This window comes from Mugil cephalus, chromosome 21 (genome assembly GCF_022458985.1).
Source record: "Mugil cephalus isolate CIBA_MC_2020 chromosome 21, CIBA_Mcephalus_1.1, whole genome shotgun sequence".
NCBI classification, from domain to species: Eukaryota; Metazoa; Chordata; class Actinopteri; order Mugiliformes; family Mugilidae; genus Mugil; species Mugil cephalus.
This window is the reverse complement of record NC_061790.1, coordinates 6471639-6496626: the sequence shown is the minus strand read 5'-3', so window position 1 is coordinate 6496626 and position 24988 is coordinate 6471639. Positions and strand designations below refer to the sequence as shown.

At 45.9% G+C, this 24988-nt stretch overlaps 3 protein-coding genes across 7 annotated transcripts; 1 reads left to right on the top strand and 2 right to left on the bottom strand.

The window, feature by feature from the left end:
- Positions 1-1258: 1258 nt before the first annotated feature.
- On the bottom strand, positions 1259-12892 carry mideasa (mitotic deacetylase associated SANT domain protein a). Of its 5 annotated transcripts, none has more exons than XM_047574224.1 (13): positions 12359-12892; positions 10134-11930; positions 7957-8157; positions 6744-7083; positions 6590-6656; positions 6385-6512; positions 6189-6292; positions 5274-5349; positions 5080-5168; positions 4416-4559; positions 2989-3111; positions 2495-2661; positions 1259-2289 (listed from the first exon to the last, which is right to left on the bottom strand). In XM_047574224.1, the coding sequence occupies exons 2-13, from the start codon at positions 11691-11693 to the stop codon at positions 2031-2033; spliced, it is 3258 nt and encodes a 1085-aa protein (XP_047430180.1). In that variant the 5' UTR covers positions 11694-11930; positions 12359-12892; the 3' UTR covers positions 1259-2030. The 5 variants fall into 5 exon arrangements, with proteins under 5 accessions (XP_047430180.1, XP_047430183.1, XP_047430184.1 ...); XM_047574227.1 differs by having other exon boundaries at positions 6189-6289; XM_047574228.1 differs by having other exon boundaries at positions 7972-8157.
- Positions 12893-15823: 2931 nt separating this feature from the next.
- On the top strand, positions 15824-22562 carry ttbk2b (tau tubulin kinase 2b). The gene is made up of 15 exons (XM_047573166.1): positions 15824-16037; positions 16510-16632; positions 16718-16865; positions 17242-17315; positions 17407-17547; positions 17642-17746; positions 18016-18081; positions 18348-18440; positions 18518-18643; positions 18737-18894; positions 19101-19290; positions 19464-19678; positions 19762-20221; positions 20320-21020; positions 21385-22562. Exons 2-15 carry the CDS (start codon positions 16564-16566, stop codon positions 21755-21757), a joined length of 2919 nt encoding a protein of 972 aa, XP_047429122.1. The 5' UTR covers positions 15824-16037; positions 16510-16563; the 3' UTR covers positions 21758-22562.
- A 783-nt stretch (positions 22563-23345) lies between these two features.
- On the bottom strand, positions 23346-24951 carry churc1 (churchill domain containing 1). Its single transcript, XM_047573168.1, has 4 exons — positions 24758-24951; positions 24448-24583; positions 23766-23836; positions 23346-23665 (listed from the first exon to the last, which is right to left on the bottom strand). The coding sequence occupies exons 1-4, from the start codon at positions 24794-24796 to the stop codon at positions 23573-23575; spliced, it is 339 nt and encodes a 112-aa protein (XP_047429124.1). The 5' UTR covers positions 24797-24951; the 3' UTR covers positions 23346-23572.
- Positions 24952-24988: the final 37 nt, after the last annotated feature.

The following is a 24988-nucleotide window of genomic DNA, read 5'->3' as shown; positions in this document are numbered from 1 at the left end:
AAGTAAATGGATCGCGGCATCACGAAGAAATAACTGGAATCCAGACAAATCCAGTTCAAATTTTGTGTCAGGTAATATTAATTTATGCTGTATTTTTTTGATGAAGTCATACCTTAACTTACTTCTTAAGTCATGTTCTGGAGGGCTAACAGATATTAGTTTGTGGATGTTGTTGTCTTGGCGTAGTTGCGGCCGACAGAAACACTAAATAACAATAAAATAATAAACGGAATATTGCGATCACTTCTCGTCATCCCTTTAACATCCGGTTGGACGCTGCAGTATTGTATGGCTAATGTCACTTCTCAGTAAAGCTCTTAGCGTTAGCATCTTTTATTTTAGCTACATTTATCATAACTAAGATGACCTAAAACTAACTTAAACTAACTGAAACTGAGGTTAGTCTACTTTTCCAAATCCACAATAGTGTGTTTGGATCATTGTCGAGTTAAATTGTCCTTAATTGATCTGATAATCCACATTTTTCCCAGTCTCATTGTATTTACTCATAGGTTCCACCGTGTGTTTGCCACTCAGGGGGCGTGGCCGCTGACGGCAGTGACTTCTATGCATAACTTCTATTATATTTCTTTCAATTAAACCTGTGAACTGTCATCAAACCTAGTTGTACAGTCAATGCATCAAACACTGGTCTGGACACTCTTACAGATGTATCCATGAAGCAGCAACGTTAGTGATGCGTCTTCTTACATAAAGGTGCATCACATGTACAAAGCACAGCTTGTCCAACTAGACTTCTGCTGCAGCAAATGAATGAATAATAAGTCAGTGGCTACATTAACATGGACAATAGTATTATCCATCTCCCACAGTTCATATTTCTTCAGTCGGATTGAAGGACGGAAACCTCACCCCCTTAGGGCAACATTTCCTTTTACTGAGCACGCTCTTAAATAGCTGAATTATGTCACCACTGATCAATGCAACGTTTCACCACACCCTGGTGTCTCCAGACCAGCTGGCTTTCCGGTACTTAGTCTTACAATGATGGCCCTGTGGAGGCTGTGTAGCAATATTTTTATTTCAAGCAAATAAAAAAAAAAAAAAAAAAAGCCTTTTAGCTGCTGGTGTAATCCACAAAGAATCACAGCTACACTTATCTTAATCCATGCAGAACAAAATGCATCCACACATACACATAGCTACGCTGTACTGAACCTGTGTCTCCCTCTGCTGGTTCAAATACACCTTTGCACGCGCACTCTCACACACGTACGCATAAAAAAAGCTGCAGTCCTCAGAAAACAGTAGACTTTTTAATACATTTCTCAACTCACCAGCCATATTTCAGCCAACATGATTATTATTTTTTTCATTACCAAAAATCATTGCAAAATGCAGTATCATAAATATATGGCAATCTCATATATACTTTTTTTTTGTACATACTCATTGCAAAGGTCCCTTAGTTGTAAAAAAAATAAGTGTACAACCAACCTAAAATTCTGATGGAAATCTGCAAAATTCAGCACAGTATTTTTCTAAGACAAAGATTTTAAACCCAAGCACTTTTGCCTTTAGTTAAAAGGCCTGCAACTATGAAGTAAAGATTGTTCTGATCTTGTTTAATTGGTAACAAGCGAGATATCCTGATTACCTTGTGAAATATCAAAAAGCCACTAAGTCCACGTGATGGAGACGTATAAGGTTTTGATATATATTCAATTAAATAAAGAATATAAAAAAAAAGGCATTATTGGCAAAAGCAGAAGAGCACAGTATTAAGTGCATTTACAAAAAAATAAAGTTACTCTGAATATTTAAAAGATACAAACGTGAAAATGTGGAGTGTGACTGCCTGGCTGACGGTGTAAAGCTGAGTAACGGGTCAAACAGTTTCACTCAGGGGAGGAGTGTGAAGATTAAGAGGAAGACTTGATTCTCTTGTGCTTATTCTGCTCCGCGTGGAGCATTATTACATATTTTCTTAATCCCTCCCTGATCCACTCACCGCCTCCGCTCTTTGTTTACCAATCCCATGTTCATTTTTCTCTTTGTTTTCTTGTCTCTCACTGCCAGTCTTCGTCGTCGTCATCTTCTCCTTCGGATGAGTCTTCCTGGCTGCTGACCTCCGCCTGATCTGTCACTCCATTGCCATTTCCTCCCTGATGAGCTGCTGCCGCCGCCGCCGCCGCCGCCAACTTCCTGGCTCGAGCTTGAGCCGCTGCCTGCTCCTCCTCCTCTTTCTGACGCAACGCGGCGGCTTTCTTCTCCTGCTCGGCGTGACTCTTCATGTGGGCGCTGCGACTCTTCACTTTATAAAACACCCTATAAAAAAAAAAAATTAAAAAAAGGAAGGAAAGAGTTGTCAATAGAAAGCAGAAGAAGAATTCTACAATATCTAAACTTGCAGTGGTGTGCATTCGGACACACCTTCTCATTAAATTCAATGAGGGGGACTTTTGATTGGTAGTGAATGAGTTGTAGGTTGTTGCGGTCAAGAAGTTACGAATAAAAATCAAAGTGAATTTACCTGTTACATTTCTTGCATGGAAACACTGCATCAGGATCCTGCGGGGGCTTCGCCGGGGCTTTGCTCTTCTTCGGCGCGGGCTCGGCCCGGGGCCGGGGCTGCACTGAGGCGTGACGAACCTCTTTATTCGCGGTGTCCGGCTCTTTGATCACCAACACCGTTCCTGCCTAAAGCGACAGTAAAACGCAGGCGTTGGCTGCAGAAGTGCGACTCAGAGAGACAATTATGTCAATGAACTGGACGACAGTATTATAAAAACTACTTGTGGTTCATTAAAAGTAGAAATGATGATGATGTGTGAAAACGCAAAAGGGAAAAACTCACAGTCCTGTATACATTATATAATGCACACAATGTACATTTCTAGTGTTTTAATTTAAAATATTTCACAATAAAATCATTGTTAAGAGAGGGGTTTTAGTTAAAATGCTTTTAATTTGAAAGAGCTACAGGAAACACGTGTATCCAACCTCCACACACCCTGAAATACTTACATAGTCATGGGCCTGTAGGGACTGGGCGACCCGTGCCTGGTGGCTGCTCTCGTGGTCGTAAGGATCCTTCTTGTCATCTCCTTCGTCCTCTCCCTGAGTCACTTTAGACTGCTGCTGTGAGCTCTGCAAATAATACGAAGATTAGGTGTGGGTCCAACAAGGAAGATCCGTTCTTCATGTTCTGCCTTTATTGCTCTGTGGGTGAATGTGCTTCTCTATTGTCCTTCCTTTTTTCCCACACTATCAATATCACCGCTTTCACAGCTTTGCTGCATCACCTTTACCGAACAGTCTTTCTCCCAGTGAGTCCCTGTCATTGTTCTTTAAATATAACTGTAATTCAGGCAATGTACCCTGTACGCTGAATGTACCCTGGAGCTGAAAGAGGAAGCCAAGGCAACACAGGATGTCAAAGAAAATAATAAATAAAAATAATAAAATAAAATATGGCCATCTTCTACTGGCTCCAGAAACAAGTCAATCTGCATAGATCTTCATGTTAAAATCAACAACTTTACAGCAGAAATAAAGTTTATAACCTGTTTTTTTTTAGTCTCTGTAACTCATGTCTACACTTACGACAACTGTGGGAAGGTTTATTTCACTTAATTTAATGTCAAGGCTAAAACCTTAGCATCGCGGCTGCTTTGAGTGACAGTTGGGTGACATTTCCCCCTCTTTGCCCATTTCTGAATCAGCTGGGAGTTACGGTGCGTTCGTGATACAAACAGCAACAGCTTCACCTCACTCAGTGTTGCTATGTTATGTCATTCAAGCAGTGAAACAGTGAAACAATTGTTGGGCCGCTTAAATAACGGAGGAACGAGTGAAACAAATGCATACGATTGGTTGCCCGTTGAAGTCAGTTCAACTTTCCTGCTGCACGTCTTGTCCAACAACTAAAGCGCCATGACCTATACATGTAGCCAACACAGCTATTTATACTTGTGCGCTCATCAGTCCGGCTCGCTCTGCAAAAATGCCCCAGAAAAAATATTTAAAAAAGACTAGTCGGTGCTGCATCTTCTATTCGGGTTAATTTTTCCCTGCTTCACTTTCTACAGTGGCGACTGAAACCGTCACACGAAGGTTTGTATCTCTGAACCTCCTCAGTTAACCTTTTCCATCTTTATTCATCCAGAACAATCAATTCAAAAATTGCAGAGATGGAGAAGCAGCCAGAAATACTAACGTGAAAACAGACCATAGCTACGATATAGCTCGTCTCACTGCTAGTGCATTAGCAAGAATCTGGTCATTCCAAGATGGCGACGGCCAGTGACTTCTACATTGAGCTTCAAAACCAATCTTCATGAATCTTATACTCTCGTCCCATCTCCTACCTTCACATCACTTTTATTGCTGGAATAAGCTGCATCCAAATATTTACCCACGTGTCTGTTTTACACAAGCTAACCCCACCTCACCTTAACGTCCACCACGGCCTCCGCGTGCTTCTCCACGGGTGAATCCGGAGGGCCGAAGGTCAAAATGCCGTTGCGACCGATCTTCACCTGCTTCTTGTACGTGTAGTAGAACTCTACACACTGAGCCACTGTCTTAGTCCGCACCTTGAAATGTTTTCAAGAAAAAAAAAAACGGAAAAGGATTAGGATGAAATGAATAGTTTCATGGGAACTGTTTGTTTTTACGAGGCAGTCATGCACATGTTAGTAAAGCACTTATAGAAACAATAGCAGAAACTCACCGTTAGTGTTACTCATCGCACATTTCCTACAACTTTAGTCAGTTCCTGTCACTAAGAGGATGTGAAGTAGTCAATCAAGTATTCCGTTTTGCACTTTTTGGAACCTTCTTTTTAAACGTTTTTCTGTTTGTGTTGAGAGGAGAACATCCTCTTCCTGTTTACAAAAGCATATTTTCCATCACATCTGAATCTGGCCTCTTATAGTAAAAGGATTCTGATGGTCTTGTTTGTTTAAAGTAATTATACCAATGCCTCGAGGAGTGCGGTGAGGTTTTATTGGCTCTGCGCGGAGCGCGGCCGATCAAATTCGCAGTGTATTTTTAGATGTATTTACACTGATTCATAACGGCTCATGCTTGCGGGGTGAAAGTTAACGAGCGTACCAGTTTCTGCACCAGAAAGAAATCCTTCCTGTAGGCAGAGATCCCCTTGTTGAAGTAGCGCTTCTCCTCTGCAGTCCAGCTGTCGGAGCCTGTGAGCAAAAGCAGAAAGTTGAACATAAAATAAAAGAGTGAGACCTAAAGATGAAGAGGAAGGCAAGAGAATCGATAAAAAAAAACTAAAAGGTTTGTTTCACCTGAGTAGTGATAGCCTGCCAGGTGATGGCCTTTGGGGAAAATTGGGTCCTGAAGCATCAAGCGTTCCAGTGTTTCCTTGAAATCACAGTGAGAAAGTAGTTGAGTGATTCAACTAAATGACACTTAATTATATTAAATATAAGGAAATATGGCTGTATATCGATTAAATATTTAATTGCGATATTCAATATCGATTAATCTCCATAGTTGTGATTAATCACTTTTTTTGGTCTCCTCTAAATGTAATTTAAAGGGATTTTTTGAGGTTTTTTAATACTCAGACCTACCAGGAAATGGTCACATGTGCTTGCTTAATGCAAATGTCTGTTCTCATTATTGCGACAACCGAAAACAATGACAAATACTGTCGCAATATATCTCAGAATAACCCCCAAAGATCAAAAAATATGGTTCATCTGTGTTGCAAACTATGAATGAAGCCAGAACGATCTGGCTTCGGTGAGGAGCTCTCTGCATCAGCAAGTGGTGTTTGAGAATTGACGTAAGGAGGTAAATGAGCTCACATTGACAGTAAATGCAAATGACCACCTGGAAGGGCTTTTGAAACTGAACTTTTCTTTTTTTTTGTATTTTTTTTTTTTATCAATTTCTGCTGGAGAGAGCTTGTTCCTGCTAGCCAAGTAACGACATTTCTGCAGCATGGCTTCCTCACTTGGGCCGCGACACAAACTGCAGAAATGAATGTGGTCAACATGTGATTACTTGCATTAATCACATGCCAAACCACATCTGTGTCAATTGGTGTCACTTCAACATTCGCAGCTCTAACAGTAATATCAGAAAAATGACTAATTAATGATGACATTTTAAGATTTTGAGAAAATGTTTCTGCCATTTTAGGTCCGAAAACCGAAACGAACTGAATGCAACTGAATTATTATTACTTTACTCACAAGGAAATTGCCCCCGCTTTCATGTAAACAGTGTAACACCAGCTCCTGATTGGTTCCTCCTCCCCTGAACACACTGGAACAAGCTGCATTCATCAAATCCTCTACTGAAAAGAGAGAATCAGAGTAAGTGAGCGACAGCAACTCATAAAATAACTGAAAACGTGTAACGTGAGCCACTAATTAATATCATGATCACCATGTGTGTGGCTGCACTCATCCAGGGGAACCCAAACCAGGTCAGCTTTGTGCTGGTCGGACTGGGCGGAAGGTTTTTCTTCCATATCAGGAATTTCCGCCTGGTACTGTAGCCCGATGTTGATGCGCCTGGACACCAATGCAAAAGTGTTGAGACACGGAGGAGGGACAGGAGAGAAGCATCGAGCGTTTGAGGTCGTACTTACGGTTCAAAGCTGACAGGTGTGGCATCGGCGATCAAAGGCAAGACAGGGGGTTCGATATCAGAACTCGCTGAAAGATAGAAATAAAAAAAAATCTTACAGGTTATCTGTGAGATTGGAAGATTGAACGAATTCATTTATACTCATAACGACTTACTGGAGCGCAACAGGCTGCGCGCTGCAGACTTGGGAGTAGGCGGCGGTGGCAGGATTTGGTTGCTCACGGCTATGTTGGTGAGGAAGGTGGAGAAGTAGAGGCCGGAGCCCTCCCGCACCGGAGACAGGATGGGTGGGGGCGTGTACGGCGGCAGGGTGAGCGGGTTGTCCAGGCGCACCGGCGAGCGCAGGTTACTTTGGTAGGAAGTGATGCTGGGGTAGACGGACGGAGGGATGAAGGTGGAGGGTTTGGGAGGCGGGATGATGAGGGGTTCGGGGCGAGGCCGCCGCTTGCACTTAGCTTTGCCGTCCTCGTCCAGCCCCGCGTCGCTGTCCCCATCCTGGGTTGAAAAAGGCGGTTTGAGGTGAACTTAAGAGTCAAATCACAACTAAGGTTTATTTTCTTTAATATCAGTTACGTATCAGTTAGTTCAACAAAGCAAATCTTTTTCCTAAAGTGTTTTTGTGAGTGTCTGTGTCAGGCTGCATCGTGCTGGAGATGGCTGCTGTCATCAAGGAGTGTCATTGCTATGGGGTGGGGGTGTCTGGTCTAGGTGGGTGCTACATGTCTGAGTAACTTCCACACGAATGAATGCCAGGTCCAAAAACTTCCCAGCAGAACACTGAATTGTCACAAGATTATCAATGATATTTACTTCTCCTGTCAGGGGTTTTAATGTTGTGGCTGATCGGTGTACCACAATGATCAAAATAAGGCCACGGATTTATAATAAAACCCTTCTTGACATTTTACTCTGTGTTGGGAATAAGTGTCACCTTCAATTTGAATGATTTTTTTTGGTTTAATTAATAAATCAATCAGTCGAAATGTGCATCACCTTCAAATCAGAAAGCAGTGAATTTAACAGCGCAGTCCAAGATTCACATTGTCGACTCATTGTGCAGTAATCGAGGTCACAGCAGCACATCTCTGTTCTCCAGGCTAAACTTCTCCAAGTTTAACTTCATTTACCAATAAGAGCTTCAATTTCGAGGCTGCTTGTGTAACTGGGAGGGATTAACTCTCCCCGAACTCGTTTTTAAGAGCGTCCAGAGGCAGTTGGGTAATGTGGTCCGAGTCCGAACACACATGTACAAACACGACTTTTGCAAATTCAAGCATTTTCAAGTGAGAAGCTGATATAAAAACAGTGACACCCCTGACTGCTGGTTTCCAATTAAATGAAACGAAAGCTTACTTCTAAAGAACTAACCTGGCCAAAACTGACCGATCTGAGTGACCGCCGGCGAGCCACGATCACGGAAGGCTTGCGATCAGCCGGCCGCTCCCCTTGACCGGGACGCCCGTGAGCCCAGACGCCCTGAGGATCCGGCTGACCCCTGTGCACCGGCACAGACACGGGGATGACCAGGGGCACCATGGAGGCTTGCTTCCCTGAGGCTCCGTCTTCCTGCTGAGGTGGTGCAGAGACAAGGGAGGAGGGATGAGAGGGGGGGCGATAAAAAACAAAAAAAGAAAGTTACAAAAGGGGTTGAGGAAGTAGCAGGAAAAAATGAAAATGGAAAAAGGGATGGAGGTAGAAAAAGAGGAAGACGGCGTGAGCGCGCATGGTTATCTACACGACACAGCAGTTCTAGAATATGATTCACTTTCAGATAAACCGTATGAAAATGTATTCAGCGGGCATGAGGTTTTTTTTTTTGTGATGAATGGTTGTGCTGCTGCTTGAACGTGCCAGTTCCAAATCTGTCAGCGTTTATCTTCAGATCTCTCAGATCGCTTGTTACTGACAGTTGCCAAATGACAAAACAGAAGATTATCTCGTATAATGCAATTAAACCTGGCACATATTTGGGTTTTTGATAGATCAGAAGACAGATTACATAAATAAAAACACATATTTGACATAGAATAGTTATTAGTTGACACCTTATTTTAAACGTTTTCTGCACAGAAATACACTTGCCACTTCATTAGGGAAACACTAGTGAACACTATTGGATTGTAATATAACAATCCTGCACTAGATCCCTCTTCACGTCTCTTTTAATGCTTACTTTACGTTGAAATGGCATCAGGGAGGCGCTGATTCGACTCTGATCATTCTGGAGGATGTAGTTCGCGGTGCTGCTGAACCGTATTAAATTCAGCTACTAGAGTGTTTCGGTTACTTAGCCTAGCCCACTGACTGAAACAGGGTTGTCGAAACAGTAGAAAAGTGTCGGTGCAACACAATACAGTTCAATAGGGCTACAAACCACAGCCTACAAAATAAACAGCTCTCTCTGTTATTTTAAACAAATGCTGAATACCACAAACTCCACAAAGCTAAGATTTTGTGCAACATTAGAGCGCATTCATTTTCATTTCGGTGTGCCTAATGACTCAGATGAATTCAGAGCGCTACACAATATTCTCTGGTATTTCTGGAGATAAAAACGTTCAACAACCCTGAAATCTAGCAGGGGCTGCTGACGCTATAAATTAGTTTTAAGATTTCTGTTTGAAGCTAAGAATAAGAGACAAGAATGAACCGTTTCCTATCCCGACCTAGCGAATGCATTGCCTGCTACCATAAAACAGCAGCCCAGACACTGCGAATAGTCATATTAAACCTGTTTGGCGTGTGTTGGAGAGAAAGGGAGTGTAGCTGTGCAGGTTGACAGCTCGGCCCCGCCCGTGCTCCGCTGAATGACTGGGAAAAGGCCTGAGGAATGTGGAGGTGTGCAGACATGCAGCTGCTCCAACTGTATCTACGTGCACGCTCTGCACAACAAAAATAAAAAAAAAAACTATGACAAGCCTTGAAACCCCCTCAGGGAAGAGCACTGTGTCAAGAACAAAACTCAATATAAACTGAATTTTGTAAAGTTTCTTGTGTTTAGAGTCTGCGGAGCGAAGGAGAGAAAAAATAAAAAAAGAAGGCTGCAGTAGGTGTGCCACTGAGAATGTAAATACTTTGAATCCTGAATAATCAGGTTAAAGGTGCCATCTTTCTTGCGGTAATGAAATGAAAGCGATCTTTCTAATTAAAAAAAAAAAAAAAGAGGGAAGCTTCAACAATAGCCAATATTCAGGTTGCACCAGAACGCGTTGCGAGATAATGTGCTCTTATAGTTTGACTGTTCGCACTTGTAAAACTGCCCGCAATGGCCGACACTCGGCAGCTGGAGTAAACAGACCCAAGAAAGGGATTTTGTAAACCATAGGGAAGTTCTTCACAGAAAAAGGGTTCTTCCTCTTTGTACAGCTGCTTGCCAACTTTGTCAGGCGAGACAATTGGCCCTCAATTGCATTAACCTTTCCATTCTTCTCTTAGGTAAACTAGAGTATTTACACTTGTTGCGCCGCTTCACTGTTCTTGTGTCATAAATGAATAATAGATTAGCTACATAAGAAGTGTGGTGAGCGAGTTTTTTTTTTTTTAACCTTAGCTGTTTTAGCTGGCAGGGACTCCATTTCCGACGCCTTTTGGGCGAGCGTCTCCAGGTTGATCTCCTTGGACGCCCTCCTTCTCCTGCGGGTGATCTGGATTACGCCGCCTGTCGTCACCTGGCTCTCCCCTCCTCTCGCAGGCGGCACACCTGCTACTCCGTTCAGGGATGGCGGAGGGTCTTTAGAGGCTTGAGGCCAGGGGTTTGACGAAGGGGGCCCCAGAGGGGACTGTCCGTCTTTGGAAAGGCGACGGGAGCGACGAGAGGGAGCTGAGGGAGCCTCGGGAGCCTCTGCGGGATTCGCGGGGATCTTTTCAGGACATGGATCGGGTGCGGCTGAGGCAGCAGCAACGGTTTGAGCCTCTGGTTCCTGCGGCGGCTCTGCTGGCTTTACATCTTTTTCCGACCCGGTGTCAGGTGGACATGGATCAGGAGGCTGAAAAGCTACAAAGTTTTGGGTCTGCAGTTGTTGCTGCTGCTGTTGTTGTTGCTGCTGCTGCTGTTGTTGTTGTTGCTGCTGCTGTTGTTGCTTTGGTTGCACTGGGGGTGGTGTTGCTTCTTGCTGTGGCACATTCTGTTGATGCAACTGCTGTTGGATTTGCTGAAGTTGTTGCTGTCGCTCCTGAATTTGTTGCTGGTGATACTGCTGCTGCATTTGCTGCTGCATTTGCTGCTGCTGCTGCTGCATTTGATGCTGCTGGATTTTCTGTTGCTGCTGCAACTGTTGTTGTTGCTGCTGCTGCTGCTGCTGTTGCTGCTGCAACTGAATGTGTTGCTGATGATGCAACTGCTGTTGCTGGTGCTGCTGGTGATGATGATGCATTTGTTGCTGCTGCATCTGATGCATGAGTTGCTGCTGAGTTTTAGGCTGCTCGGGGTAGGCCAGGTTTGGCATCGCCTTGTTCCCCGGAAAGACGGAGTAGTACGGCCCGGCGGCGAACGGCTGCTTGTTGGGTCTAAACGTCGCCTGGAACGGCTGCAGCATGGGCCCCTGCATGTTGTGGGGCGGCACGTGCGGCTGACCCTGGAGCTCGCCCTTGTGGCCGTGCTGATAGGCCTGCAGCTGGGCCTGGTGCATTGCAGCGGCGGCGGCGTGCTGTTCCCACTCGAGCCCTCTCCCCTGAGCTTGGGGCTGGGTGGAATCCCTGTAAACGTCCACGGGCGCGGGCAGCTGGTTTTCTACCCCCATCGGCAGAGCGACACCTTCATGGACTCCTTTGTGGAACATCTGACCCCTGACGTTCACTCCGCCCATGTAAGGGCCAAAATTCTGCCCCCACGCTGCTACAGGAGCTTCCTGAGTCCACCCGGGGGCCTGTATGGAGTCCTGCTGCATCCACTTAACTGGAGCAGCCTGTTGATAGTGCGGCAGACTTTGGGGCCCTTTCTCTGGGTTATAAACACCAGAGCCGCTGGCAGAGTCACTGTGGCTTGCCTCTAAAGCCGGAGGTCCCATTCCATAATAAACCTCCCCTGAATGCTGCACCGCCTCTTTCATGGCTGACGCCCGATGCTTACCTCCCTTGCCAGTATTAACTTGAGAAGGAAGACTCATAGTAATATTATAAGGTGTGAAAATGCTCAAGTCGGTGCTTGGTCTCTGCAAAAACCGAGTTAGTGCCTCCGTAGTGTGTTTCCACTGCTAAGAATTCTTGAGCTGTGTATACAGAGGTGTCTGGGAGGAAATATAAATCCCAGAGGAAAGTGCAGGGCGGGGAGCATGCAGTCCTCCTTCAAGAATCAAATCCGTGGTCCGCTGCCCATTCTTCTCATCCTCTTCAGGGCGCAAGACCTTGCGAGAGAAAGAAGAAGTTAAGTCAGTTTGTGTCTGCAGGAAGGCGAGCATGTACAAAGTTTTCAGACGTCTGCACCAAAGAGGAAACTGAGGCCTACCCCAGCCAATGGCCCCGTCAGAAACATTTACTGAACATTTACTGTAAAAGTGAGCGCAGAGGAAATGTCGACGTGAACGTCCAGGTGCGTGCAGAGAGGACATTATGAGCACAAGTTTTGAGTCGACAGGCGGCAAGGAGGAGCTTACAGTGTAGCTGCCATTTGGCATAACAAGAAATACAGGAAACGAAGGGGCTCGTGCAATCACCCGAGCGATAGCCAGTGATGTGGTGTTAAAAAATAAGCAATAAGGAAGCGGCGGAGGAGCGGGGAGCTGTTAGGCACAACGGCAGATTAGTGAGCAATACTTAAACGCAGCATTTATACCTTATCAATGGTGCACTGAGCTCCCCATGGCCAGCTCCATGGAGTCACTTTGGTTTCGATCAAAGTCGACTGCATGCAGCTCCATGAAGGGATTGTGCGCAGCAAATGTCATAACTCTGACAACTTTCCTCTCGAGTTTCACAATATGGCGACTTAACAACCGCACGAAGACGCACTCCAAAGTCCGGGCAGGCTGGAGGAGGCTCATTAAACGCCGTAGTTACAATGTTGCACACTGTATCCGTAAAACCGTGCACTTCCAGGAAAACATGTCCACAACTTTCCCCCCCTCGCGTCAACGAGTAAAAACCACACATGAGACGGCGAAAGAGAGACAACTCCGCCGTGCAGCGGCCTCCGCTGGTACTTCCTCAGATTTCCACGCTGCTGCTGCGGAGCTCCGCGGACCCCGGGCCGCCGATTAGCTTCGTCCGGAGCGTGTGGAGAGCTGCGAAACTGCGCAAACACGCAGAAAGTTGTGGCACCCACAAACGCACCGCCTCACCCCAAAACAGCTCAACTCACATCCTGTTGTCCAATCCGAGCGGCTGGCCACGCCCATCGCTGTATCCGTGTACGTTCGTTTCGCCGTCGAGGCTGCACCGGAAGGCGGTGTCTGATGCTCGTCGTCGCACTGACCCAGTTTGTCGCTGGTATAAAATCAGGGCCGCAGCCAGGATTTCAGAAATGCTGAGGCTGAATTCAAGCATCCTCCAATCAGATCACTTACATCCTCCACAATTCACTGAATGTTCCAGTAATAAGCATGAGAAGTTTTATTGCCATCGTTCGGTTAAAGACAAGGAAATGAACCGTTTCATAAGAATAAGGTGAATATTATTTATTTTAGTTAAACTCAGTTTTACAGTATTTTTTATTACATTTTTTCCACTTTATGATGCGGAGGTCTTCTATATTAAATCGTTCACCTGTATTAACTTATTTTTATTATTATTATTATTTTTTTTTTTATTATTTCTTTAATTTGTAAAATATGTGTGAAACCTTAAATTATAAAATGTTACCCGCTCTTCTGGTTGTTGTATGGTGGTATGTGTGTGCCTAGTTTCTCTCTGGGTAATGTGGCTGATGGAGTTGCAAAGTTGACACAGGTCCAACTTTTTGTTTTGCTATTTTAATCCAGATTATCCAATACCGTGTGAGATGAACCTTCCTACGGACAAGATTGTAGCACAGATGTTTAAGACAGTTTTAATTCTCTGACAACCAGGAAGCACATTAGTCTTTCACTTAAGCTATCTGAGCATGCATGTCCTGGTCCAGAGGGCCAGAGTGCCCTATTTCCCGCATGCATGAATGGGAGAAATGATTATACTCCTCTAGACTTTCCAAATTATAATTTTACAGATGCTCTTTTTCCAGTGAGAGTGCATGCCAGTGAGTGACATGTGATGAATACAGAGGTAGTAACGTGGTTTGGCCACTAGAAACTCAGTGCATCAACTCAGTTGTCTTGTTGAATGTGGGGCTGTGTTTTACTTTGATACTGTTTTCTTGTTTGTTTGTTTTTCTCATGAACTATTTCAAAGGAGTTGAGTCGCCCTTAATGCGTCATGACTTGTTAATTTTTTTTTAATATTGCGTGCTTTCAGAGATACAGCAGGGTATACCTGAGGCCATGACTATATTGTGGTTGCTACGACTAATACGGGTGTGCATTGTGTCTTTGGGTTCTCAGTCAGATCCACCCTGTTGTGGCATCTTCTTTCTACAAAACAGGCCAAACTTGAAGCCTCAGAACAGTAGCCCAAAGACAAAATTGACGTCTCAACACATCAAACCGATATAAAATAACTAGCAGCTACGAAGACCGACTCTGGAGTTGCCTCATGTTTTCTGCTTCTGTGCCAAAAAAGTAGCAGAGGAGCAAATCCCAACACCCAGCAACAATTATAGCGTTTGGTACGATCTGGAAATAACTCTTCCTACCAGCAGGTGGCAGCAGTCTGTATTCATCGTTTAAAATTAAAAGTCCTAAAACGGTGGCTACAGAGCTGTACTCCCCTGAATCATGTCGACTAATGTCTCCAGTGTATTTAATACAGATGGTCATGTTATCGTGAATATATTTGCAAATTAAAATGTTCAGATGAGATGAAGAGTCTGCATACTCCCTTTACTTTGTCATTGGCTGGTTTCGCGTCTTACATTTTTCACCCAATGGTTTATTAAGATGAGCGGGACTGATCTCACTAACCAATACGCAGCTGCTGACTCAACAGCAGAGTCCAACCACTAACTAGTGCCAACATCATAAAAACTAGAGCCGCAGACGTTCATCGACAGCCCAATACAACTCATGGTGGAAAACATGACAACTGACCAAAAAGTCGTGGATTAAAACTACCCACAAACACTCACCAGCTGCCCATCTCATAAAACGTTACACTGTCTATGTTTTATCATGGAGTGCTCTTGCTATACCCCAGTGACCTCAGCTGGCACAACAGCTCCTTCACCTTAACAAAGAAAGGCCCATCAAAGGCCACACTACCCGAGTAGGCTCAAGCGAGCTGGCTGGGGTGCTGCAGTCCTGCATCGTTTTACTGGAAAGAGCCCTCATGGTGTGGTATGGAAAGTGCTCGGTTGCAGACGGAAAGGCTTCGCAGCGAGTAGCAAAGTCTGCAGCAGATGCCGGAAAGGGATCTATGAAAGACTCCTGGTCTGTTTACCCCCCCTCCCCTCAGGTCGAAGGCCCAGAACCAAAAGACATTTCCAGAAGCTGTTAGAAACTCACTCAGTAACACTCAGTAACTATCTTCCCGGTTGTTTTTGACTAACAATAAAAACCTTAAGAACTGCAGTTACCTTGAGTAAATCAAATCGGTTTCTGCACCTGCCCTATGGAACAATCCACCACTTAATGTCAAACTACCGTGTCATTGTCATTTGGTTTAAAAAAAAAGTGAAGAAAAGAAATGAGAAGATAAGGTAGGAACAATAAGTGCAAAATAAACTTAATAATAATAAAGACAGGTAACAGGCCTAAGAGACAACATCATTATATCCTTTGTCTCTCGTTTTGGACTGAACAGTTCCTGCGTCACCCCCATGTTTAAACCACCCATACTTTCTACTACTGTGCTGTTTGTTTCCCTTTGTCATGGACAAACCTGTAACATCTAAAAAGGCTTGAACACCCCTAAAGATGGGCTAGACAGGCCTATGATCATCAACAGACTCTAATTTGCAGCGTTTTGGAGCATGACCACATTCTCTGATTATCACAATGTGATGTGTGTGTGTGTGTTTGAGACATAAGGATAAGGCCATCGTATTCGGGACAGATCCTCGCGAAAGAAACGGATGCCCCGTTTCTCTCTCTTCTCTGCGGGGTTTACTTGTGCGGCGTGACTCGAGGAGGATGCGGGAGTTTGCGGCTCAATCCGGAGCGACTTTCCCTCTGACGTCACCGGCGCTGCTGCTGAGAGGTAGAGAGAGAGAGAGAGAGAGAGGGAGCATCCATTAGCAGGCTAGGTGGCTAACTGGAGCTAACGCCAGCTATGGTCCACCACCACTACCACCACCAGCGTCTCATTCCTACAGTGAACAGCGGCAGCTCGGAATGATTGGCCTGGCTCGGACAGCAGACTGGGAGCATGGGGACTGTTTGGATTTCACACCGCTAGCTGGGGACGCCATGGTGCGGCGGATCGAGGTAAGAGGATTCAGGGACTGGGGAGCGTTGCTACCCCTACAGTGGTAACCAACCGCACTGGTTAACATGCTAGTTAGCTTGTGTTGACACGACCACCGTCCACAGCGGTTCCGTATCCTCTGTAAAGCCTCACTACTGGCCATTTATCGCCGGTGTTTGCCGGTGCGCCGCGCTAGATGCGCTGTGTGTGTGTTTGCTCCGATTTAAAACAACCCAGCTAGCTGCTAGTTGCTGACCACTAGCTAGCCCCCTGGTTAGCGTCTCACCCGAGTCTTGCAGAAGGTGAGCCTTAATCTGACAGTTCTAGCCCTTTAAATGCTCCACATGTCGCAGTGAGATGTGGTCACATCTGCGGCTGCTTCTTTCTCTCACTGCATGCTCATTTGCATGTCTTGTTTTTTTTTTTTTTTTTTTTTGTTTGTCCCTATGGAGAAAACTGAGGTGAATGTGAAAATGTGCTCCCTGTTTTCAGTGAGGGGCTTGAGACGCTGATGCCAGCTGCAGGCTGCAGCTGAGAGCACTCAGGATGAGTGGGGCTGGAGAGCACACGGACATCCTGTCAGTGGCAGACCTGGTCCGGGACAGATGGAAAGTGGTGAGAGAAATCGCCAAATCATTTAAAAAAATTAAAATGAAATGCACATCTTAACAGCTATACTCTCTGGTTCGACTGTTTCCAGGTGAGGAAGATAGGTGGAGGTGGGTTCGGGGAGATCTACGAAGTCCTGGATCAGCTGAGCCAGGCCACCGTGGCTCTGAAGGTGGAGTCTGCTCAGCAACCCAAGCAGGTGCTGAAGATGGAGGTGGCTGTGCTGAAGAAGCTTCAGGGTGAGTGGCGCTACCCTCCCGTCACCGGCTGGGCTGCTGAAATATTTATGTGGGAAGCCTTCGTTCCGCCGCATAGGAGATGGTTGGACAATATCACACTGATGAACAGATTTACTGTGGTGAAACAAATGTTTTATTTAATGAAAAACAAATATTTTAGGTCCCACCAACACTTCAAAACACCTCTGGATGATCGCTTGATAGGATTTGGTGTTTAAGTCAATTAAGCACAGTACTGATTTAGAGTTCGTGGTGTAGAAAAAGCGCTCCTAAAAGTGTATCAGAATTGTGCTGTAGAAATTCTGTAAACATGATATAAATGAGGAGTTGCAAGTACACTGCCGAAATACTCACCTCTTAATGTGTCTTTTGCCAGGCAAAGACCACGTGTGTCGCTTCGTGGGCTGCGGCAGGAACGATCGCTTCAACTACGTGGTGATGGAGCTCCAGGTGAGATTCCTGCAAGTCAATGCTACATCATCTAAAACCGCGCCACCCTGCAACATAAATGTGACCCGTGACACTGATTTCCTGTCCACAGGGGAGGAACCTGGCAGATTTGCGCAGAACAATGACCCGCGGCACCTTTTCCGTCTCCACGACTTTGAGACTTGGCAAGCAGATTTTAGAGGCCATTGAAAGCATCCATTCTGTGGGCTTCCTGCACCGCGACATAAAACCTGTGAGTTGACGTGTGGGTGATAGGCGATTGTTCATCACAGGCACGTTATGTCGCAGCAGTTAAAAAAAAATGTTTGTCTCTGTCTTTTTTGCAGTCAAACTTTGCGATGGGGAGACTAGCCAGTACCTGCAGATGCTGCTATATGCTTGATTTCGGTTTGGCTCGACAGTTTACCAACTCCAGCCAGGAAGTCCGTCCAGTAAGTGTCCCGAGCCAACTTCACTGGCTTTTCATCAACACATTATACGAATTAAATATCCTCTGATTTTAAAGCGTCTGTCAGTTAACATGTCATCCCCACGAGTAGTGTGACTTGGTGACACATGATGACCTTTCAGAACTGACAAAATAGTAAATTCAGTTTCCTTTCGTATAGAAATCAACCCTGTTCTCACTGAGGGGCAGGTTTAGACGAAAATATGTATTTCAAGTCCCTTTTTTGTTAATGCTGCTTAATTTCTATTCCAGCCTCGTCCTGTTGCGGGTTTCAGAGGAACTGTGCGATACGCGTCAATCAATGCTCACAAGAATAAGGTGAGCTTTGGCCACAGACATACGCAGCTATTGTTTTTTTTATTTTATTTTTTACGCTCTGCTAATGGTGAGTTGGACTCTACTGTGATTCTGTAGATAGAATCACACAATATACTGTACTCCATATAGAGATAAAAGTCATCTTTCGACCAATACATTTGCATGTGAAATGGGGAACAGTACTTTTTTTCTACTAGGGGTCATGGTTACACAATCAAAATGCCTAGAGTTACTCGTTTCTAATTTATTTCGCTGCGTGTCTGCAGGAAATGGGTCGTCATGACGACTTGTGGTCTTTATTCTACATGCTGGTCGAATTCACGGTTGGTCAGCTCCCCTGGAGGAAAATTAAAGACAAAGTACGTCCCTCCGCTACTTCCCTCACGCACATTTGTAACACGCAGCGAGGTCACTGACTCACCACATCTCTTCTCAGGAACAAGTGGGGAATCTAAAAGAGACGTACGACCATCGACTCATGCTGAAGCACCTTCCCTCAGAGTTCAGTGCTTTCCTGGATCACATTTTGACCTTGGACTACTTCACCAAGCCTGACTATCAGGTATGTTTTCTCTTGTCTGACGGGCTTGGCGTGTCTTCCTCTCCGGCAGTCCCACGCTAATGTGCTCTTTCTATTTTTTTTTTATTTTGACAGCTCCTGATGACTGTGTTTGAGAACGCCATGAAGAGCCACAACGTGCTGGAGAACGACCCCTACGACTGGGAGAAATGCGACTCGGAGGATATGCTGACCATCACCGCCGCGGCAACCACCGCTCAGCAGCTCACCCGCCTGACGCCGGCGTACTTGGGGTACTTAAAAAAAAACACTGTTTACTTCAAGCTGTTTTTCTTTCAGTTTCACACGCGCCATTCTCACTTCCTTCACACGTTGTTGGACATGCGTTCGAATTCATAGCCGCGGTTTTTTTTAGACCAGCGATCTGCACAGTCAGAGATCCCTGCCCGAGAAATCGCTGCCGCTCTAAATTGTGGGTGACCTTCCCTGTCTTCCCCAGCATGGCCAATGCTTCGGTGCTGCCGGGCGAGCTGCAGAGGGAGAACACCGAGGACGTCCTGCAAGGGGAGCGCCTCAGCGACGCCGACAACTGCCCCCCCATCCCCACGCCGACTACCCCCGGGGCGGACGTGTGGGAAGAGATGGACCGCAACAGAAACCACAAGCACGCTCAGCCCATGATCAGGAAGGTCAGGGGAATGTTTCAGTACGATGCTGTTAATAACGTTCTTGGGTAATTGCTTGTCTTTTGTGCAGCGAGGTGTGTAAGTGTGGCTACGGTGCAGTGGATGTTTGAGTTTATGCGTTCCTAATTTCTGTCGCTGCGTTAAAAAAAATGGTGGTACTTATTTAATCTCCTCAGGTGGTGAGTGAGGATGAACACAGTCAGAACCAGGGGAACCAGAGTCCCAACACCGGCTCCATTCAGAGTTCGCCAAGACGAGTGAGATCGGAGACCATGTTCTTGGACCGGGCTGCGCCGCTGCTCCGCAGGATGAGGCACAGCCAGAGCTTGGCATTCGAAAAGAGGCTCGCACCTGAACCCAAGCCCACCATCGAACGGTTCCTGGAGGCCTAGTGAGTGCCATGTACAAATTACAACACATGAAAAGTTAAAGCTGAAAAGAAGGCATCTTAATATTTTAAGTGTTTTGTTTCAGCTTGGGCAAACAGCGTCCGTCCCTCTCTCAAGTCGGCGAGAAATCCTTTCCCGAGAAGGGCCCCGGGCAGCAGACGGCTTCCTGCAACGAGGAGCTGTCCGGCACGGCGACCCCCGACCCGGAGGAGGGCGCGGCCAGCAGCGGCTTCGTGGCCGTGAACTTCAGCCCCGTGCCCCAGGAGGGCGACTCTCAGGAGTGGGTGATGCTGGAGCTGGAGCAAGGCAGCGGCTCGGGGGGGAGCAAGCCCTCAACGGAAGCCCTGCACGAGAGCAAGCCGGGGGCGGCCCAGGCCGAGAGGCACTCCTTCGAGCCGCAGGATGGGACCTCCGCTGTGGTGCCCACTAGCCCCGTGTTGTCGCAGATGGCCATGCCCGGGACGTGGTTGTTGGGCCACAGGAGGCTGCCGGGGATGCTGGGACAAATGCCTTCGGTCCTCATGGGAAGACCCCAGATGGAGCAGGTAAGAGAACTTGTGACATTTAATTATTATTATTATTATGGAATTGATTTTATTTTCAGGCTCGTTTGACTGCTTAATGAACATTTATTTATTTTCAGTCCTCCAGCTGCGCCCCGCAGTCCCCTGTCCAGGAGAAGAGTGATGCAATACCACTAGAGGCACCGTCCTGTAAACCCGAGGAGCTCTCGGAGGAAATCTTAAAGGACAGAGGCAGGCTGGACTTGGCTCCGGTGCCGAACTCAGCCAAAGGCCCCTCCTCTCACCTGACCAACGACAGAGACCCGGAGAGCGACTCCGGTCTGCCCGATCGCTCCTCGGAGCCGAATCAGCAGCCTCAGGCCGACACGACGGGGGGCGCCGCGGAGAGCGCCGTCACCGTCTCCTCCTCCCCGCCCCCAGCCCTCCTCCGTCGTAGAGACTCTCCCTCCTCCCCGAGGTCGAGTCGGATACCCGTGCGAGACCCCAGCAGCCCGCTGGACTCCCCGTGCAGGGACCTGGCCAGGGAGAGGCGTCAGCGCTGGAGCAGCCCGGTGCCCGGCTCCCCCACCCACTCGCCCTCGCCGTCTCTGTCCTGTGACAACCTGCCCTGCGCCCTGCTGAGGGACAGGCTCTCCTCGGAGCGGGGCTCCAAGTCCGACTGCGCGGGGGAAGACCCCCTCTCCCTGTCCTCCTCGTCGGGGAGCAAAAGCAAGATCCCGCGTCCGGTTAGTGCCACGTTTGTGCCAGAGCAGCTCACCAGCAGGTTTCTCCCCCGGCCGCCTCCCGGGAAACCGCCCACCCGCCCGTGCGTGGATAACAGGTTGGTGGAGGTGTTACACAGGTTCTCAGAGACGAATGATGTTTTTTTTAGATGGTAGATGTTAAAAATTATGATGAGCTACTGTCAGCATTAGTAAGTGTGGTTCAAAGCTGCAGGTTTTTTGTCATGCAGGAAGCCAGCGTGATCTATAATTTAAGTTTTCCCACAGCATCAGGGAGCAGTAAAAGTTATTATTAAATCGCTGAGAAGTTTTAGTACGTCTTCTTGTTCTATTATTGCTTGCAAAACTTCTGATATATGAAACTATGACTGAACTTCTTTAAAATAGTTCAGTTTACAAGAGTTAACGACCGTGTTGCTGGATAAGTGTAACTCTCTCCACTGTTTTTTTTTCTCTCTCTAGGCGGCGGCGGCTAAGAGTGCGCGCCAGCAGCACAAGTGACGCGGACTTCCTCGCCAGTCTGACTCAGCTGATGCAGGACCGCAGCGGGATGCTCTTCAGCCCTCCTCCTCGCCCCCGCAGCAGCTCCTCGTCGCTGCAGCGCTCGCTGAGCTCCTCCCCCTCCCGCCAGGAGCTGCGTGACGGCGCGGCGCTGCAGGGACGCAGCCGCTCCCCGTCCAGCTTCTCCAGCTCCCCTCCTCCTCCTCCTCCTCCTCCTCCCCGGCACGCTCACCCGCAGCCAGACAGGTCCGGCGTGCAAGGTCAGTGGGGCCACGGCTCCAGGGGAAGGGGTCCGGTGTACGAGGGCAAGAGCTGCGGCAGAGCGATCCGATGACTCATGCGCGACTGACTGATCCCGGATTGTGCAACTGTAGCGACGGGCCGCCTCACACCCAGGCCCTGATAGCATGTGTAAATATGGTATTTACTCAAGGGAATGTACTGTATGTAATGTAAAATGTATGATAAATTGTATTTATTTATTTATTCATTTGTTGGATGTGTCTCTCAGAATACTTGACATTGTGGCTTGATACCTGCAGCCGGGAAAGAAAAAAAACGGAAAAAAAACTTTGAGGAAAGTCTTGAGATTGCCAACTCTTACCTCTCATTTCAGCCCTCTCTTAAAACTCCATATAGGCCTACTACGAGACCAAAAAGATGATATTTAATACTTGAGGGATGTAAAAATGATGCTAACTGTAGATATTGTACCATTAAGGAAATGGTTAACACTAGTAGAAAACCATGTATTGACATAACGAACACTAATAGTAAATAACACCACTAGCAGTATAACAACATCAGCGTTCATGTACAGACCAGGGCATGCAGTCCCATGTTGACCTCACTGCTGGGTTAATTAATGATAGTGTGTAACAATGAATCGCTCATTCTGACATATCACAGTGTAGTCGTGTGCTTTTACTTTGCTAGAGAATATCTGTCATGTAAAAGGCATCATCATATTAGAATGTATCTGTTAAGTGCACTCATACTTAAGTATTATAAAGGTGCATGAGTATCATTGCTTTTTTTTGTTTGTTTGTTTGTTTTTTTTAATTCATTTGTACAACCAGCTAAAGCATCTGTATTTTTATTGAACTGCTTCTGATCAAAATACATCATAATGTAGACGAGCGACGACTTGCATCATTTTTTATTTCTCGCGGGAAAAACGGCGACAGGGAAACGTGCACGTCCTTATTCTTGTTCCGTTTTATTCCTTTAATATGCATCGTATCACGAGTGAGTAAATTAGTAAATGGCACATTCTCTGGCTGCACATGTTGCATCTCTTTCCAGAAACTGTTTCCAAGTTAATCAAGGAAAAAATACCCCGGGACCAGTTTTCATTAGGATAAGTTTCTGTGGCAGAAGTGGTGCCGGGCTCAGTAGCACTATCGCTAATGAGATAAAATGGAAAACCTTGACTAAGCAATGCTTTTCAAAACTGATATCTCCTGAGAACAGACCCTTTTCAGAATCAGTGGAAGTCGCCGCTGTCAATTACGGCACAAGACCGACTGCTGACGAGCTGGTGGGGTTATAGATAACGCCCACAAAATGAAAACTCCATCTGTTCACTGAGATTTAACCAGCAGTAATTACACATCTGAAATATCTCTTCAGATAAAGGCAGATTAATCACCTTTAGGCTACGTTAACCAGGTTTATCAGGTTAAATGGGCATGAAAAGAGTCCAGTGTGGATAAGCGTAGGTTTTATATTTGTGCTATTGCACAAGAAACAACAAATGGCCTGATGTTGACACTACAGCAAACCATTTAATCACAAGACAAGTCTGTCTCTTAAAAATACTTGATATTTAAACAATGAAGAAATGTACGTGTTGTAAATAAAAAGTTCTGAGTTTGCAGCATTGGATGTGATGCGTCAAAAAGAAGGAATGCAAAGGGAAATAAAGTTCTTAGGAGTAAAAAAATGTTTATTTACAACAAATTAAATTTTTTATGATGGCTCTTAAAAAGTTATAACTCCTGCGCAACTGCCATTAGCATACAGTAGCTCATAATCTGTCTGAAACTAGCCAAAAAGTAAGCTGCGCTTGTCTACTGATAGATAAAATTTCATGTTTGAAACCCTGAATAAAGGAGTCAGAAGCACGTCGATGAGTGCGGTTTGAGGTCTAGAAGAGAGGCGCAGATTGTCTTGGGTCATCTGGTAACACACTGATGGAGTCCTCGGCCTTTCCACACAGCATGCAGAGCATGGTGTACTCCTGGATGACACAAAATGATCGAGTTAGGCCATGGCAACAACTAACCAGGACTACAGTATTCTACTCAGGTGTGGCAAACAGATGTGGAATTATTACTTGCCTGATATTCATCAACAACGGAGAAAGTGTACTCGTGCCTGGCGATGACGTGGTCGCAGTTTTTACAAACATCTGGAGACAAATAAGGATTAGTGCATGGTTGAGCTTTACCACTGACAATAATGCAGAAAAACACTATATGGCCTGTGGACATTTTATACATGAATATCAAATGGATATGAGCTCCCAGTCAGAGGTCCAGTTTATCCCAAAGGTGTTGGATAGAGTTGAGGTGCAGGGCTCTGTGCAGGGCAGTCAACCTCTTCAACACAAATTGTGACTTACAAAACGATCTAAAGTGATTGTGGGTCAGTGGGCTAGGCTAAATAAAAAAAATCCAATTCAATCCAGTTAAGCAGAATCACAACCTCCATCTTTCAGAATGATCATCCTGCTTAGTTACCTACTGTCTTATACAAACCTGTCTCAATACAAACTGAAAATTATAACAATCATGAACAGGGATTTAGTGCAACTGTGGGAAAAAAAGAGAAAAATGCAAAACTGTGATTGAAACACTTTGCCCTAAAGCATCAGTACAAGTGGTTGAATTTCCCTTAAACTAATCAGTGCTTTCCCAAAACTGAAAACACAGCATTAAAAAAAATACGTGGACTCAATTTTCCACGTGTTATGATTGCTATATCTGCTGTCAGTGGTCTTCTGTCCTAACTGAGACTCACGGTCATATGTGACAATCTCCTCTCCATCATCATCCTCAGTGGCTTTATTGCTGATCAGCACGAAGTCCCTCTGATGACAGCTGGCACAGCCCTGGTAGTTCATCAGGTAAGAACCGTTCTCCAGACAAATGTTACCCTGGATAAAACAACAGCAACCACAACGGGGACATCCAGTTTTATTTTTAAGCGTTGTATCAGAGAGTCACGAGTTTGTTTGTTAGCCTAACTCTTAACAGATTAGCATCACTGCTAACTGTTACTAGTATTTGTACGTCAAAACAATTTCTGGGGTGTCCCAGTATCAACTTACCCGGTCCGGGTACTCTTTCTGCACGCACCCGTTGCACATTTTAACTTAAAACAATTTCTTAAAAAATTTAAAAGTATGTTGCAATTTATTACACTGTTAACAGCCAGCAAATAGCAAATTATTCCGTACGAAAACTCCTCTTCCGCATACAACGGAGGTCCCCGCTAGCTCATTAGATCTGTAAAACATGCTCGATCCCGGATGTCATTGTAAAGTCCCCACCTCGCTTTG

Excerpts from the sequence above, each read along its gene's own strand:
- ttbk2b (XM_047573166.1), top strand. The coding sequence starts at position 16,564 with ATGAGTGGGGCTGGAGAGCACACGGACATCCTGTCAGTGGCAGACCTG. Across the intron at positions 17,548-17,641 it reads TGCACCGCGACATAAAACCT|TCAAACTTTGCGATGGGGAG; the intron begins GTGAGTTGACGT and ends TCTTTTTTGCAG. Across the intron at positions 18,644-18,736 it reads TCACCAAGCCTGACTATCAG|CTCCTGATGACTGTGTTTGA; the intron begins GTATGTTTTCTC and ends TTATTTTGACAG.
- mideasa (XM_047574224.1), bottom strand. The coding sequence starts at position 11,693 with ATGAGTCTTCCTTCTCAAGTTAATACTGGCAAGGGAGGTAAGCATCGG. Across the intron at positions 4,560-5,079 it reads TCTTTCTGGTGCAGAAACTG|GTGCGGACTAAGACAGTGGC; the intron begins GTACGCTCGTTA and ends AAACATTTCAAG. Across the intron at positions 3,112-4,415 it reads AGGCCGTGGTGGACGTTAAG|AGCTCACAGCAGCAGTCTAA; the intron begins GTGAGGTGGGGT and ends TATTATTTGCAG.
- churc1 (XM_047573168.1), bottom strand. The coding sequence starts at position 24,796 with ATGTGCAACGGGTGCGTGCAGAAAGAGTACCCGGACCGG. Across the intron at positions 23,837-24,447 it reads GGAGATTGTCACATATGACC|ATGTTTGTAAAAACTGCGAC; the intron begins GTGAGTCTCAGT and ends ATTTGTCTCCAG. Across the intron at positions 23,666-23,765 it reads CCGTTGTTGATGAATATCAG|GAGTACACCATGCTCTGCAT; the intron begins GCAAGTAATAAT and ends TGTGTCATCCAG.